This window comes from Leucoraja erinacea, chromosome 4 (genome assembly GCF_028641065.1).
Source record: "Leucoraja erinacea ecotype New England chromosome 4, Leri_hhj_1, whole genome shotgun sequence".
NCBI lineage: Eukaryota > Metazoa > Chordata > Chondrichthyes > Rajiformes > Rajidae > Leucoraja > Leucoraja erinaceus.
Window position 1 is genome coordinate 58,671,707 of NC_073380.1, and position 17,650 is coordinate 58,689,356.

General features: G+C 42.4%; 1 protein-coding gene across 7 annotated transcripts in view; it reads right to left on the reverse strand.

Annotated features, from left to right (window-relative positions):
* Positions 1-17,650, reverse strand: part of ptpn2b (protein tyrosine phosphatase non-receptor type 2b) — a 60,759-nt gene that overhangs the window by 13,851 nt on the left and 29,258 nt on the right. For all 7 annotated transcript variants that reach the window (XM_055634356.1, XM_055634355.1, XM_055634353.1 and 4 more), the window contains 3 exons: positions 6,544-6,642; positions 2,329-2,466; positions 1,336-1,545 (listed from right to left, as the gene is read on the reverse strand). In XM_055634356.1, the coding sequence (XP_055490331.1) occupies positions 1,336-1,545; positions 2,329-2,466; positions 6,544-6,642 (447 nt within the window). The remainder of the gene's footprint in view (positions 1-1,335; positions 1,546-2,328; positions 2,467-6,543; positions 6,643-17,650) is intronic.

A 17,650-nucleotide genomic window follows, 5' to 3' on the forward strand; every position in this document is an offset into this window, starting at 1 on the left:
CAGAGGTCCCGGGGGGGTGGGGGTGGGGAAGACCCGAGTATATTAAATTATGAGAGGCAAAGATAGGGGAGACAGTAACAGAATCTTTTTCTCAGGATGGAAAATCAAATACTAGAGAGCAGAGCTTTAAGTGAGGGGGGCAATGTTTAAAGGAGATGTGCGGGTTAAGGTGTTTTTGCAGAGGTTGGCGAGTACCTGGAATAGGTTGTTGAGGGCGGTGGTTGAAGCAGACACGTTAGTGGCATTTAAAAGACTTTTGTATTCATTCATCATTGTTCAAAACATTAGCGACGCAGTGGTGCTGGTTTCCAACGGGAACGGTGACGGACGCACCACACATCTCTGTCCTCCAGTTCCTGCGGACTTCCGCCGCTGGAAGTATAGGATTTTGGTGTGTGTGCTTTATCATCATTCCTTACAATGCTATGTACAACAGTGATCGCAACTTCTACTGAAGTGTGGATGGCCGTTGGCTCGCTAGAAGCTCATCCACCCTTTGACAGGTCTTGTTTTTGGTCCTGCTGGGGGTCCACAGCCCCCTCCTCACCTGGCAAACCAGGGGGGGAGACGGTTTAGTCACTGACTATCCGACTATGGAGCAGGTAGCACGGGATTACATGGTAACCATGACGAAGGGCGGGGGGGACTCCCCCTGACCCGACCTGAAAATCTGCATTGGCATACGGATATGCAGGGAATGGAGGGATATGGGTTATGTGCAGGTAGATAAGTGATGGTCATGGCATCATGTTCGGCACAGACATTGTGGGGTTAAAGGGCCTGTTCTTGTACTGTACTGTTCTATGTATTAAATGATTGCACAAACATCAGTGCCAATCAGAGAATGGCATTATAAAGGACCAGGTAGCCGTTGAACAGCCCATTAAATCAACTATGTCCTTTCACTCTGAACTCCAGGCAGGCAGTTGATCGTTAGAATCTCACTTAGAGAGTTTCCTCACCCCATCACCCCAATCCTCCCATTTTGCTCTCAACTTCTGAATGTGGGAATCAGCAGCAGGAGTAGCGATTACTGCCGCTGCCCAGCTGTTCTGGACAAGGTGGTGCCGGCCAGCCTACTTAGGCCGCTGCGCTCCGTGTGGTGAGGGAGGTCCCACTGGGCTCTCAGTGACGGGGCTCCAGGATTCTGACCCAACACCCAGGCAGTGATGTCAATGGGGGAAAAGCCCATACTTGGTTATCGGCAATGATGGACGCCATTCCCACCCATGGCTGTTATAACGAGGGTTAACTGCAATAGGATATAATCTGACTTCTGACTGATGGGCAACCATGTGGTACTTTCAATAATTAGTTACGTTTCTGATCACTCACCAAAACAAGGCAGGTATCTACCAAAGAAAAGGTACCAGATCGTCCAATGCCTGCACTGCAGTGAACTACTGCAGGCCCACAATCAGAGTTCAAGCAGCCCGATTCTCTCACTTTGAACAAAAAATTAAGGAATGAAGCAGGGGATTCAGGTACCCCAAAGTCAGGCCAAGTGGTATAATGAAAATGGTAAATTTCTCGAGTCTCTCCAGTCTATTGGTACAAAAAAGATTAAATCAGTAAAACATTTGAAAAAGAACTTGGGTAAAACATTCCAAACATGCAATTCATTACCTTCAAACTTTATTAAAAACTAAGAAAAATAAGAATGAAAAAATCTAACACTAAAAATGTTAATGCAAGGAGTATAAATAGTGAAGAAGCTGGTTTGAGAAATGGCAGGTGGCATTTAATCCAGACAAATGAGAGGTAATGCACTTTGGGAGAGGAATGAGGCTCAAACACATACCATGAACGGTGCAATTTAAGTGAGTATTGAGGGACAGAGGAGCTTGGAGTACCAGTCCATATATCGACAAAGATGGCAACACAGGTAGGTAATGTAGTTAGTAGGGCATATGGACTACTGGCCTTCAGTAATCGGAGCACGAATCAGTCCACCGACAAAAGCTTTTCGCTGTACCTTGGTACAAGTGACAATAAAGTAAACTCACTGAATACAGGGTAGGGAGGTCATTGTAATTAGCTGTCATTTTTTAAAACCTACTTCATCTAGAGTGGCAAGTACCAGGAATGTATTGCTTGAGAGAATGGTTTAAGCTGGATTGCTGACAACATGTGCGTCTCGATGAACTTTATTTGCCTCGGCATAGAAGGCTATGGACTAAGTATTGGGCGATGGGATTAATGCAGAAGTTGGTCCACTGGTCAGTCTGGACGAATTGGGCTGAGTGGCCTCTTTATATGCTGTGTGATTCTATGAAATAAGACCTATTTAAATGTCACTACCACCACTTCTATTAAAAATTCCCTTACAGAGTGTCTCTGCAATTCCAGCTGTCGCACAGTGTAGTATGATTTTACATCTTCACATAATAATGTTAAGCTGAACTCAGTATCTTCAAACGCCATTGTTTCCTCGTTTGTGTTTGGCCAATACTTTTCACATTTTACCTGCAATACAAAAGACAACACACATTTCACTTTCCTATAAACCATGTGTCGTTAAAAAAGCTGTAAATAGTTATTATGGCACAGACACAGTAATTAAATTGAATTTAGATGTTGTCCAATTGTATTCAACATTTTTACTTGGCAGTTCCACAAAGCGAGAAGGATAGAAAATTTGATAAGAACTTTATTTAGATAGATCTTATTTGGAGGCAGATCTCGAAGATTCTGTATTACATTTGCAATATTAACAGTAAGCCAGAATGAAAGTATCAAGTTATGCAAATACTATTTTAATTTAAACATGCCTACATTTTTAAACTTTCATGCCTGTTCAAGAGCCAATTAATTGGGAAAGTTATGCTACTTCCTTCCAATAATCGTCATTCTGGCAAAACGTTATGTAACCAAACTTTAGAATAAGAACACAGAATTAAAACAAAATCCTCACTGCATTTGAAAAGAAAATTGCACAATGATCACAGCACAGTTTGCTGGACAAATTTTACTATTCCCTATCAGAAATAAAAACTGATCAACCATGCAAGGTAAACGGGGCATAGATGGACCCCATGGGAAAAAAATAATGTCGAAACAAAGAAATACAGGAAAAGATCATGTTGAGATTCGATTACATTCTTCATCATTGCTAACATTATAGAAAACATAAATCATTCTCTTATCTTCTAATCCTTAATTTGGAAATGTTTTCACAAATATTTTTCTTACTGACATTACTTTGCAAATCCCTTAAGCATTGTTGTTAAGCTGAAAAGGAGGAATATGTCTACCAATATTTTGGCTAAACAGCTTTATTGTCGCAGGAGGTCTAGATTCCCAAGCCATGGGTCTGCCAAAGTACATTAAAAATGCTCCAACTTTTATTAAAATAAACGGTGTTTTAGTGAGGAGAATATGTACTTTATATTGCAGGAGAGAAATCAAAATCTGAGTACAGACTCTTCAGTAGTTTTCTTTAAGAATACTGCAACAAGATGGTTGGTTTCAATGCAACAAGCACCTGTTAATAAAATAGTCAAAATGTCTCAAAAGATTAAAATATATGGCTAAAGGTGCTGCATCTAAAACATGAAGCATTTATAATAAGATGAATAAGTTAACAATATTACACAGATATGGTTTCAGAGTGACCAAAGCTGTGAGTTGAATTATTAAATATTTAGGTAAGGCAGTCAAAATGGAAAAGAAGGCAAGTGGTATTGTTAGCAAAGCATGATGTTAATGCAATAGTCAGAAAGAAGATTAATTCAGAAAATGAAGATGTGGAATCTGCCGAGCTGGACCCAAGTAGTGAGAGGGGCAGAGGATACTGCTGGTTGTCTCTGGATCTCCATGTGGTGATAGAGCACATAATGTCGAACAGGAAATTAAAAATGCATGCAGCAATGATACATCCATAATCATGAAACAAAAGCAAATCAGCAGTAGAAACATAGAAACATAGAAATTAGGTGCAGGAGTAGGCCATTCGGCCCTTCGAGCCTGCACCGCCATTCAATATGATCATGGCTGATCATCCAACTCAGTATCCCGTACCTGCCTTCTCTCCATACCCTCTGATCCCCTTAGCCACAAGGGCCACATCTAACTCCCTCTTAAATATAGCCAATGAACTGGCCTCGACTACCCTCTGCGGCAGAGAGTTCCAGAGATTCACCACTCTCTATGTGAAAAAAGTTCTTCTCATCTCGGTTTTAAAGGATTTCCCCCTTATCCTTAAGCTGTGACACCTTGTCCTGGACTTCCCCAACATCGGGAGCAATATGGTAGGGGAAGAATTCCTGGACCTATGGCCTAGGGGCAGTATGTTGAGCTGCCAAACAGGAAATCCTCGATTGAGTATTATGTAATAAGATATTGGTTAACAATCCTGTTGAGCAAGGTCCAAGGCAATAAGAGATTGAACATGAGCCAAAATCATGATGATAGAGAGACAATGGTTCTTCTTCAATGAATAAGTGTAGGAACTGCAGTCATTATATATTCCTGCCTGGTGCAAAATCAAAAGAAAGAAAAGTGATCTTACCATGGCTAACAAGAGTTGAGGAAGAATTAGATCCAAAGAGAAAGTTACACACGATTGTTAGACAAAGCAACAAACCTGAGCATTGGGACCAGTATTTTGCAAAGGGAACAAATAAATAAGAGCAAAAATAGAGAACGGTAAAGTTGCAGGGAATAGAAAAATGGACTGCAAAAGCTTCAAACATGCAAAATGAAAAAGATCAGTGAAATAAAGTATAGGTTCCCTATCATCAGAATCAATTTTTAATGGGGAATAGGGAAAGGACAGACTTAATTAAGTGAAAACTAAAGGAAATTACTATTCGTAAGAAACTAATTTTGGAGGAATTAACGAACAAGATAAAAAAATCACCACTGTCTGATAATTTGCATCAGAGTGCTAAAGATGAGAGCCATGGAAATAATTATTGCATTGGTTATCATGTGACAGAATTCAAAAGATCAAGGAACAATTACTGTATTTTGGAGGATGGTAAATATATCTCCAGAATTTATAAAAGGCAGTGAGAAAATAGGAAGCACAGAACAGCCAGTCTTGCATTTGCGATGGAAAAAGTGCTGTAGGCTATGTTGAAGGATTAAATAAAACCAGACACTCAGAATAAAAAAATGGGATTAGACCACTCAGATTCTGAAAGGGAGATAATGTTGGAGAAACCAATTTAATTTTTTAAAGGATGCAATCAGAACAACAACCAACCCACGGACCAGTAGATGTAATCCAAGTACATCTAAGTAGATGTACTTAGATTTTCAGAAAGATTTTGATAACATTCCACGTAAGAAGTTAATGTGCAAAATTAAATTTGATTAAAATTGTTTTAAGGACAGGAAACGGTAGTAATGCAGTGGTCTTTCTCCCCAAGTGGCAGGCAGTCACTTATGGGGTACTCTTTGATTCTGTGCTTGGGATTTGCTGATTACAGCTAACGGGATGAAATTATGAATTTGGAGGTGTAAGCAAAGAGGCCTCGAGGCAACTTTGATCAAATAGGAATAAATATGGTCAATAAAGTGGATAAATGCATCATCAATTTTGGTAGGAAAAACAAAGGCAAATGGAGATTCACGTGCTAATGTACAGCAGACGTCATTACAAACAAGTAAGCAAGCAGATGCACCAAGCAGTTAAGCTTCAACATATGTTAATCCTTCAATGCAAGAGGATACGAGTATGGGAGCAAGGATGACCAGCTACAATAATGAAAAAGGTCTTTGGGGAGACCACCCTATGAATGTTGTGCACAGCATTATAGGGCAATGCAAGTTCAAAAGGACTGAAAGGCCACTCGTTGCTCATTTTTTTCTGTATAACTCAATATAATTGTATCAGGAAAGCTGGAAGAGAGGGGGCAGGACAAAGCCTGGCAAGGAATAGGTGGATACAGGTGAGGGGATTTTTATAGGTAAATGGTGGGGATGAAAAGCCAGAAGTTGTGTGATAAAATAATTGAAGAGTTGTGAACTGTGAAGCTAGAGGAAGGAAAGTAGGTGGAAGGGGAGGGGAGAAATAGTGCAAGGCCAGGTGGGGCACAGCGAGGGAGTTAACTAAAATTGGAAAATTCAATGTTTATACTGGTGAGTTGTAAGCTACCCAAACAGAACATGAGATGCTGTTCCTACAATTTGTGAGTGGCCTTACTGTGCAATGGAGGAGGCGCAGGAAAGAAAGGTCACTTATGGCAATGGGGAAGAGAAGTTAAAAGGATTAGCAACCAGCAGATCCAGTAGACATTGGCGTTCAGAGCAACGGTTGCCGATCAACTGATAATATGTAACAGCACTGTCAGTAATGATTCTCAGGCACAAGTCATAACTCGCTGCCGTCTCCACATTGCACACACAAAAACAGCAATATCTTGGTCACAAATCAACATCAGGCCAATTAAGTTGTTTAACTTAATAAGGTGGTTGAACAAAATCCTCCTGTCTTCACAATGCATAATGTAAATGGAAGTTACAAGTTAGTGGATATATATAGATTTGTTCAGTGAACTCGACTTAATTTACAAAAACGAATTATCTTTCACTTACTGATCCCTTTTCAATGACACGATTAAGCATCACAACTGCTCTGCTTTCTTGCTCCCATACCATTTGCCAGAAATGTCCACATGAATTGGGAAGGGGTCCCTGTGAAAAGACCATACACAATGGAATCAATATCATTTAAAAATCATTCACTGCTTGTATGGTACGAGGCACAGCCCTCGCCCGAGAATCTGACGTTTTTTATTTTGCCATTGAATGACAGCTTTGGTACAGTAGCCTTTCATTCTCTAAAGTTTAGAGAAATGAGAGGTGATCTAATTGAAGCTTAAAGAAAATTACAGGGCTCATCAGAATAAATACAGGAAGGTTCTTCCCCGTGGCTGAGGAGTCTTGAAGCTGTCACCACCTCAGAATAATGTCACCAATGTCACCACCTCAGAATAAAGGGCAGAACTTTTACAATTGAGAGGAGGAAAAATTTCTTCACTGAATGAACGATGAACCTTTGGAATTCACTCTCCCTGGGGACTGGAGACTTCTTCAATACCATTCAAAAAGATCTTTGCACATGTCTTGGTTTTAAGGAATTCAAGAGATATGGAATGGTGTAGGAAAATACCAGTGAGGTAGAAGTTCAACCATGAACTGGAAAGATAGAGCAGGCTCTGCCGCCAGATGATGACCTCCTCTGCCAAACTGTTTATATAATTTACCAATTCATTTAAAATGATGCCCTCAGCCGCTTACATCTTTGCTTTGGGAAATAGACTCTCTGTTTTACACCTCTGTGCTTAATTTTGTGTGACTAAATATTTCCCGATTTCCTTTCTTCTTAAAAACATTGGAATAACAAACTTATTGTAGATACATGATTAACTATTTTAAGATGCAAAATCATCATGAAATATGAATTGCCCATTTCCTTGAAAGAAGGTTCATACTTGCAAATCAGAGAAATATTAACAGATAGATGTGATTTAGGGCAATGAATGAACCTCCAGGTTCAGGAACAGCTTCTTTCCAACAATAATCACGCTATAGAACACTAGAAACATCAACTAAACTTCAAACTACGAACTGTCTTAGTTACACAAGGGACTTTGGGCTTTTGTTTTATTTTGCACTAATATTGGGGTTTATTATTTATTGAGGTTTTTCTTTCATTTATTTGTGATGTTATCTATTGAGTACTCTGTTTACAGATCTGTCATGTCGCTGAAAGTAAGAAATTTATTGAGTAGGAAGGAACTGCAGATGCTGGTTTACAGCAACTGGTTACCAAACTCGCAGAACTGGGTCTCTGCGCATCCCTCTGCAACTGGATCCTCGACTTCCTCATCCACGGACCACAGTCTGTTCGTATTGGTGGAAATGTGTCAGCCTCAATAACAATCAGCACGGGAGCACCTCGTGCTCAGCCCCCTGCGTGCTCAGCCCCCTGCTGTACTCACTCTATACCCATGACTGCGTAACCAACCACAGTGCAAACTCAATCATAAAGTTCGCTGACGACACCACTATTGTGGGGCATATCACTGATGGGGATGAGTCAAAATATAGAAGGGAGATCGAGCAACTGTCCATATGGTGCCAGCGCAATAACCTGGCCCTCAACACCAGCAAAACCAAGGAACTGATTATGGACTTTGGAAGGAGTAGGAGGGGGGCCCACAGCCCCATTTATATCAACGGGTCGATGGTTGAAAGGGTCAAGAACTTCAAATTCCTGGACGTGCACATCTCTGAAGATCTTTCCTGGTCCGAGAACACTAACGCAATTATCAAAAAAGCTCATCAGCGCCTCTACTTCCTGAGAAGATTATAGAGAGTCGGTTTGTCAAGGAAGACTCTAACTTCTACAGGTGCACAGTAGAGAGCATACGGACCGGTTGTATCGTGGCTTCGTTCGGCAATTTGAGGGCCCTGGAGAGGAAAAGACTACAAAAAGTAGTAAACACTGCCCAGTCCATCATCGGCTCTGACCTTCCTTCCATCGAGGGGATTTATCGCAGTCGCTGCCTCAAAAAGGCTGGCAGTATCATCAAAGACCCACACCAACCTGGCCACACACTCATCTCCCTGCTACCTTCAGGTAGAAGGTACAGGAGCCTGAAGACTGCAACAACCAGGTTCAGGAATAGCTACTTCCCCACAGCCATCAGGCTATTAAACCTGGCTCGGACAAAACTCTGATTATTAATAACCACTTTCTGCTATTTGCACTTTATCAGTTTATTTATTCATGTGTGTATATATTTATATCATGGTATATGGACACATTTATCTGTTTTGTAGTAAATGCCTGCTATTTTTCTGTGTGCTTAAGCAAAGCAAGAATTTCATTGTCCTATACAGGGACACATGACAATAAACTCACTTGAACTTGAAGATAGACACAAAATGCTGGAGTAACAGCTGGACAGGCAGCAGGAGTGTCTGAACAAGGGTCACTTCCCGAAACGTCACCCCCCTCCCCATCTCTTCTGAAATGCTGCCTGTCCCGCTGAGTTACTCCAGCATTTTATGTCTATCTTAAGAATTTTACTGTTCCGTTTCAGTACATATGACAATAGAAATTGTATCCAGGTGCAGCTCCTAAACGAACATATAAGGGAACTGGCGAAGCATCTGGATGACCTCAGGGTCACCTGGGAAAACGATAGTTTCCTGGACAGAACCTACAGTGAGGTTTCACGCCAAGGATACAGGAAGAGCGAAGGTGGGTGACTGTGAGAAAGGTGAGTAACCGTGGCGTGCAGAAGACACCAGTGACTGTGCCAAATGACAAAGGTACAACCTTTTGGGAACTGTCGGCACAGGCGAGGCTTCCAGTCCGAGCGGCGGACAGGTCGGTGGCTCCAATCCTAGCGATGAGACCGACGTCGGGCAGAGCCATAGTGTGGGTGACTCCATTGTCCGAGGTGCGAACAGGAGATTCTGTAGCGGCAGACGCGACTCCAGGGTGGCCTGTTGCCTCCCTGGTGCCAGGGTTCAAGATATCACAAACCAACTTTAGAACATCCTCGAGAGGGAAGGTGAACAGCCGGCAGTAGTTGTGCATGTGGGCACAAACGACGTCAGGAAGAAGAGGAAGGAGGTTTTGCAATGCGAGTTTAGAGACTTAGGAAGACTGAAAAGCAGAACCTCTTGGGTGGTTATCAATGGATTGCTTCCTGTGACTCGTGCTTGTGAGGGTAGGAACAGGGAGATAGGGGATATGAATGGGTGGATGGAGGGCTGGTACAGGGAGCAAGGATTTGGCTTAATGGACCACTGGGTCCATATGTTATATATAAAAACATATGTTTTTTTTTTTAAATTGCTGTTTTTTTCCTTTTTCCATTCCACCCATTCCACAATATGTAAAATGTAAAAGAATATGTGAATCTGTTCCATTCTGTTTGTAGTTTGTTATTTGTTTGTTTGTTTTTTGCACAATGTCCGCGATCATTGCCACTTTTCATTTCACTGCACATCTCGTATATGTATGTGACGAATAAACTTGACTTGATCTCTTCTGGGGTAGGGGTGACCTGTACAAAAGGGACGGGTTACACCTTAACTGGAGGGGGACCAACGTGCTGGCAGGCAGGTTTGCTAGAGCTACACGTGTGGGTTTAAACTAAATAGTGGGGGGGGGGGGGGGGGGGGGGGGGGGGGGGGGGTTGACAAATTGGGAGTATTAAGATGGAGTTAAAGGGAAAGTGAGTAAAGGAAAAGTTACAGAAGACTCCCAAATTAATGGGAAGGAAAGTTCGAGAAGGGATAAGAGAAGTAAGTTCAGGGCCAATAGTGACTGGTGTGAGAGGGGAGTTGAATACCGAAGTCAAAGTGTTGTATATGAATGCGCAAAGTATAAAAAATAAAGTGGATGAGCTTGAGGCTCAGTTAGAAATTGGCAAGTATAATGTTGTGGGAATTAGAGACATGGCTGCAAGAGGACCAGGGCTGGGAACTGAATATTCAAGGATATACGTCCTATCGAAAAGACAGACAGGTGGGCAGAGGGGGTGGGATAGCACTGATGATGAGAAATGAAATTCAGTCCCTTGCGAGGGGTGACAATAAATCAGGAGATGTAGAGTCAGTATGGATAGAACTGAGGAATTGTAAGGGTAAAAATACCCTAATGGGAGTTATCTACAGGCCCCCAAATTGTAGCCTAGATATAGGGTGCAAGTTGAATCGAGAGTTAAAATTGGCATGTCATAAAGATAATGCTGCCGTTGTTATGGAATATTTCAACATGCAGGAAGACTGGGAAAATCAGGTTGGTACTGGACCCCAAGAAAGAGAGTTTGTGGAGTGTATCCGTGATGGAATTTTAGAGCAGCTTGTACTGGAGCCTACAAGGGAGAAGGCAATTCTGGATTTAGTGTTGTGTAATGAACAGGATTTGATAAGGGAACTCAAGGTAAAGGAGCCATTCGGAGTTAGTGGCCATAACATAAGTTTTAATCTACAATTTGAGAGGGAGAAGGGTAAATCAGAGGTGTCGGTATTACAGTTGAACAAAGGTGACTATGGAGTCATGAGGGAGGAGTTAGCCAAAGTTGACTGGAAAGATACCCTAGCAGAGATGACAGTGGAACAACAATGGCAGGTATTTCTGGGAATAATACACAAGGTGCAGGAACAGTTCATTCCAAAGAGGAAGAAAGATTCCAAGGGGAGTAAGGGGTGACCGTGGCTGACAAGGGAAGTCAAGGACAGTATAAAAATATACCAAAGTATAACAAAGCAAAGATGCGACCTGTCCAAAGGTGTCCAAGAAATCTTGAAATGGGAGGGAGAGGAGCCTGAGGTTGTGGTACATATAGGTACCAACGACATAGGTAAAAAAAGAGAAGAGGTCCTGAAAGAAGAATTTAGGGAGTTGGGTAGAGAGTTAGGAGAAGGACTGCAAAGGTAACAATATCAGGATTACTGCCTGTGCCACGCGACAGTGAGAGTAGGAATGGAGCAAGGTGAAGGATAAATGAGTGGATGAGGGACTGGTGCAGTGGGTATGGATTCAAGTTTCTGGATCATTGGGACCTCTTTTGGGGAAGGTGCGACCTGTACAGAAAGGACGGGTTGCACTTGAACTCGAGGGGGACCAATATCCTGGCGGGGAGATTTTCAAAGGCTACTGGGGAGACTTTAAACTGGTATGGTTGGGGGGAGGGACACAAATTGGGAAAGCTAGCAGTCAGTGTGTGAGGCAAGAGGCAGAGAATGGTAGCACTCCGACCCAAAATGTAGGGGAGAGAGAAGAAAAAGACAATAAACAGAAAATAAGAGAGGGTGGGTTTCTTAAATGTGTATATTTTAATGCTAGGAGCATTGTAAGAAAGGTGGATGAACTTAGAGCCTGGATTGACACCTGGAAGTATGATGTTGTGGCGATCAGTGAAACATGGTTGCAGGAGGGCTGTGATTGGAAACTAAACATTCCAGGATTTCGTTGCTTCAGGTGTGATAGAATTGGAGGGGCAAGAGGTGGAGGTGTTGTATTGCTTATCAGGGAAGATATTGCAGCAGTGCTTTGGCAGGATAGATTAGATGGCTCGTCTAGGGAGGCTATTTGGGTGGCTGAGAAATGGGTAAGGGGTAGCAACACTTATAGGGGTGTATTATAGACCCCCAAATGGGGAGCGAGAATTGGAAGAGCAAATATGTAAGGAGATTGCAGATATTAGTAGTAAGCACAAGGTAGTGATTGTGGGAGATTTCAATTTTCCACACATAGACTGGGAAACACATTCTGTAAATAGGCTGGATGGGTAAGAGTTTGTAAAATGTGTGCAGGATAGTTTTTTTGCAGCAATACATAGAAGTACCTACTAGAGAAGGGGTGGCGCTGGACCGCCTGTTAGGAAATGAGACGGGTCAGGTGGCAGAGGTATGTGTTGGGGAGCACTTCGGGTCCAGTGATCACAATACCATTAGTTTCAATATAATTATGGAGAGGGTCAGAACTGGACCTAGGGTTGAGATTTTTGATTGGAGAAAGGCTAACTTTGAGGAGATGCGAAAGGATTTAAAAGGAGTAAATTGGGACAGTTTGTTTTATGGGAAAGATGTGGAAGAGAAATGGAGGACATTTAAAGGTGAAATTTTAAGAGTACAGAATCTTTATGTCCCTGTTCTGGTGAAAGGAAATAGTAAAAATTGGAAAGAGCCATGGTTTTCAAGGGAAATTGGACACGGTTCGGAAAAACATAGAAACATAGAAAAAAGGTGCAGGAGTAGGCCATTCGACCCCTTCGAGCCTGCACCACCATTCAATATGATCATGGCTGATCATCCAACTCAGTATCCCGTACCTGCCTTCTCTCCATACCCCCTGATCCCCTTAGCCACAAGGGCCACATCTAACTCCCTCTTAAATATAGCCAATGAACTGGCCTCAACTACCCTCTGTGGCAGAGAGTTCCAGAGATTCACCACTCTCTGTGTGAAAAAAGTTCTTCTCATCTAGGTTTTAAAGGATTTCCCCCTTATCCTTAAGCTGTGACCCCTTGTCCTGGACTTCCCTAACATCGGGAACAATCTTCCTGCATCTAGCCTGTCCAACCCCTTAAGAATTTTGTAAGTTTCTATAAGATCCCCTCTCAATCTCCTAAATTCTAGAGAGTATAAACCAAGTCTATCCAGTCTTTCTTCATAAGACAGTCCTGACATCCCAGGAATCAGTCTGGTGAACCGTCTCTGCACTCCCTCTATGGCAATAATGTCCTTCCTCAGATTTGGAGACCAAAACTGGACGCAATACTCCAGGTGTGGTCTCACCAAGACCCTGTACAACTGCAGTAGAACCTCCCTGCTCCTATACTCAAATCCTTTTGCAATGAAAGCTAACATACCATTCGCTTTCTTTACTGCCTGCTGGACCTGCATGCCTACCTTCAATGACTGGTGTACCATGACCCCCTTTCCCAATCGGCCACCATTTAGATAATAGTCTGCTTTCCCGTTTTTGCCACCAAAATGGATAACCTCACATTTATCCACATTATACTGCATCTGCCAAACATTTGCCCACTCACCCAGCCTATCCAAGTCATCTTGCAGTCTCCTAGCATCCTCCTCACAGCTAACACTGCCCCCCAGCTTAGTGTCATCCGCAAACCTGGAGATATTGCCTTCAATTCCCACATCCAGATCATTAATTAAAAAGAGAGAGATCTACAATAATTATAGGCAGCATGGAGTAAATGAGGTGCTTGAGGAGTATAAAGAATGTAAAAAGAATCTTAAGAAAGAAATTAGAAAAGCTAAAAGAAGATATGAGGTTGCTTTGGCAAGTAAGGTGAAAGTAAATCCAAAGGGTTTCTACAGCTATATTAATAGCAAAAGGATAACGAGGGATAAAATTGGTCCATTAGAGAGTCAGAGTGGACAGCTATCTGCAGAGCCAAAAGAGATGGGGGAGATATTGAACAATTTCTTTTCTTCGGTATTCACCAAGGAGAAGGATATTGAATTATGTGAGGTAAGGGAAACAAGTAGAGTAGCTATGGAAACTATGAGATTCAAAGAAGAGGAAGTACTGACATTTTTGAGAAATATAAAAGTGGATAAGTCTCCAGGTCCGGACAGGATATTCCCTAGGACATTGAGGGAAGTTAGTGTAGAAATAGCAGGGGCTATGACAGAAATACTTCAAATGTCATTAGAAACGGGAATAGTGCCGGAGGATTGGCGTACTGCGCATGTTGTTCCATTGTTTAAAAAGGGGTCTAAGAGTAAACCTAGCAATTATAGACCTGTTAGTTTGACGTCAGTGGTGGGCAAATTAATGGAAAGGATACTTAGAGATAATATATATAAGCATCTGGATAAACAGGGTCTGATTAGGAACAGTCAACATGGATTTGTGCCTGGCAGGTCATGTTTGACTAATCTTCCTGAATTTTTTGAAGAGGTTACTCGGGAAATTGATGAGGGTAAAGCAGGGGATGTTGTATATATGGACTTCAGTAAGGCCTTTGACAAGGTTCCTCACGGAAGGTTGGTTAAGAAGGTTCAATTGTTGGGTATTAATGGTGGAGTAGCAAGATGGATTCAACAGTGGCTGAATGGGAGATGCCAGAGAGTAATGGTGGATGGTTGTTTGTCAGGTTGGAGGCCAGTGACTAGTGGGGTGCCACAGGGATCTGTGTTGGGTCCACTGTTGTTTGTCATGTACATCAATGATCTGGATGATGGTGTGGTAAATTGGATTAGTAAGTATGCAGATGATACTAAGATAGGTGGGGTTGTGGATAATGAAGTAGATTTTCAAAGTCTACAGAGAGATTTATGCCAGTTGGGAGAGTGGGCTAAAAGATGGCAGATGGAGTTTAATGCTGATAAGTGTGAGGTGCTACATCTTGGCAGGACAAATCAAAATAGGACATACATGGTAAATGGTAGGGAATTGAAGAATGCAGGTGAACAGAGGGATCTGGGAATAACTGTGCACAGTTCCCTGAAAGTGGAATCTCATGTAGATAGGGTGGTCAAGAAAGCTTTTGGTGTGCTGGCCTTTATAAATCAGAGCATTGAGTATAGAAGTTGAGATGTAATGTTAAAATTGTACAAGGCATTGGTGAGGCCAATTCTGGAGTATGGTGTACAATTTTGGTCGCCTAATTATAGGAAGGACAGAGGAGATTTACTAGAATGTTGCCTGGGTTTCAGCAACTAAGTTACAGAGAAAGGTTGAACAAGTTAGGGCTTTATTCTTTGGAGCGCAGAAGGTTAAGGGGGGGACTTGATAGAGGTCTTTAAAATGATGAGAGGGATAGACAGAGTTGACGTGGATAAGTTTTTCCCACTGAGAGTAGGGAAGATTCAAACAAGGGGACATGACTTGAGAATTAAGGGACAGAAGTTTAGGGGTAACATGAGGGGGAACTTCTTTACGCAGAGAGTGGTGACTGTGTGGAATGAGTTTCCAGTGAAGATGGTGGAGGCAGGTTTGTTTTTATAATTTAAAAATAAATTGGATAGTTATATGGACGGGAAAGGAATGGAGGGTTATGGTCTGAGCGCAGGTATATGGGACTAGGGGAGAATACGTGTTCGGCACGGACTAGAAGGGTCGAGATGGCCTGTTTCCGTGCTGTAATTGTTATATGGTTATATATGGTTATATGAGCGGGAAGCCAGAGGATTGGGTAACTTTTAAAGAGGAACAGAATATAAAGGTGGATAGTAAAAGCTTATTTAGGTTTGTGAAGAGGAAAAAAATTAGTTAAGACCAAAGTTGGACCATTGAAGACTGAAAAAGGTGAATTTATTAATGGCAACAAGGAAATGGCAGATGAGTTGAACAGGTACTTTGGATCCTTCTTCACTAAGGAGGACACAAACAATCTTCCTGAAGTATTAGTGGCCAGAGGATCTAGGGTGACGGAGGAACAGAAGGAAATGCACATTAGGCAGGAAATGGTGTTGGGTAGACTGATGGGACTGAAGACTGATAAATCGCCAGGGCCTGATGGTCTGCATTCCAGTGTACTTAAGGAGGTGGCTCTGGAAATCGTGGACGCATTGGTGATAATTTTCCAATGTTCGATAGATTCGGGATCAGTTCCTGTGGATTGGAGGGTAGCTAATGTTATCCCACTTTTTAGGAAAGGCGGGAGAAAGTAAACAGGGAATTATAGACATTGGTGGTGGGGAAGATGCTGGAGTCAATTATAAAAGATGAAATAGCGGTACATTTAGATAGCAGTAGCAGGATTGGTCCGAGTCAGCATGGATTTACGAAGGGGAAATCATGCTTGACTAATCTTCTGTAATGTTTTGAGGATGTAACTATGAAAATGGACAAGGGAGAGCCAGTGGATGTAATGTACCTGGACTTTCAGAAAGCATTTGATAAGGTCCCACATAGGAGATTAGTGGGCAAAATGAGAGCACATGGTATTGGGGGTAGAGTGCTGACATGGATAGAAAATTGGTTGGCAGACAGGAAACAGAGTAGGGATTAACGGGTCCCTTTCAGAATGGCAGGCAGTGACGAGTGGTGTACCGCAAGGCTCGGTGCTGGGACCGCATCTATTTACAATATATATTAATGATCTAGATGAAAGGATTAAAAGTAACATTAGCAAATTTTCAGATGACACAGAGCTGGGTGGCAGTGTGAACTGTGAAGAGGATGTTATGGGGATGCAGGGTGACTTGGACAGGTTGGGTGAGTGGGCAGATGCAGTTCAATGTGAGGTTATGCACTTGTGGCAAAAACAGGATGGCAGATTATTATCTCAATGGTGTTAAGTTGGGAAAAGGGGAAGTATAACGTGATCAGGGGGTCCTTGTTCATCAGTCAATGAAGGTAAGCATACAGGTACAGCAGGCAGTGAAGAAAGCAAATGGCATGTTGGCCTTCATAACAAGAGGAGTTTGAGTATAGGAGCAAAGAGATCCTTCTGCAGTTGTACAGGGCCCTAGTGAGACCACACCTGGAGTAGTGTGTTGAGCTTTGATCTCCAAATTTGAGGAAGGACATTCTTGCTATTGAGGGAGTGCAGCGTGGGTTCGCCAGTTTAATTCCCGGGATGGGGGACTGTCATATGTTGATAGAATGGAGCAGCTGGGCTTGTATACTCTGGAATTTAGAAGGATGAGGGGATCTTATTGAAACATATAAGATTATTAAGGGTTTGGACACGCTAGAGGCAGGAAATATGTTCCCGATATAGGGGGAGACCAGAAGCCAGGAACCACAATTTAAGAATAAGGGGTAAGCCATTTAGAATGGAGATGAGGAAAAACTTTTTCACACAGAGTTGTGAGTCTGTGGAATTCTCTGCCTCAGAAGGCGGTGGAGGCCGGTTCTCTGGATGCTTTCAAGAAAAGTAGATAGGGCTCTTAAAGATAGCGGAATCAGGGGATATGGGGTGAAGGCAGGAACGGGGAACTGATTGTGGATGATCAGCCATGATTACACTGAATGGCAGTGCTGGCTCGAAGGGCCGAATGGCCTACTCCTGCACCTATTGTTTATTGACTCTCTTGAGCTTGGGCCAGTGGTGTCTTGGCAGGTAACACATGTTGCTACAGAAACACTCATTTAGTAGCTGACCACAATGCTTGTAGCAGTAGAGTAACTGGACAATCCATTTAAAAAAAATGTTTTTTAAAAGAGCGTAAAATTATCATTAAACGAATC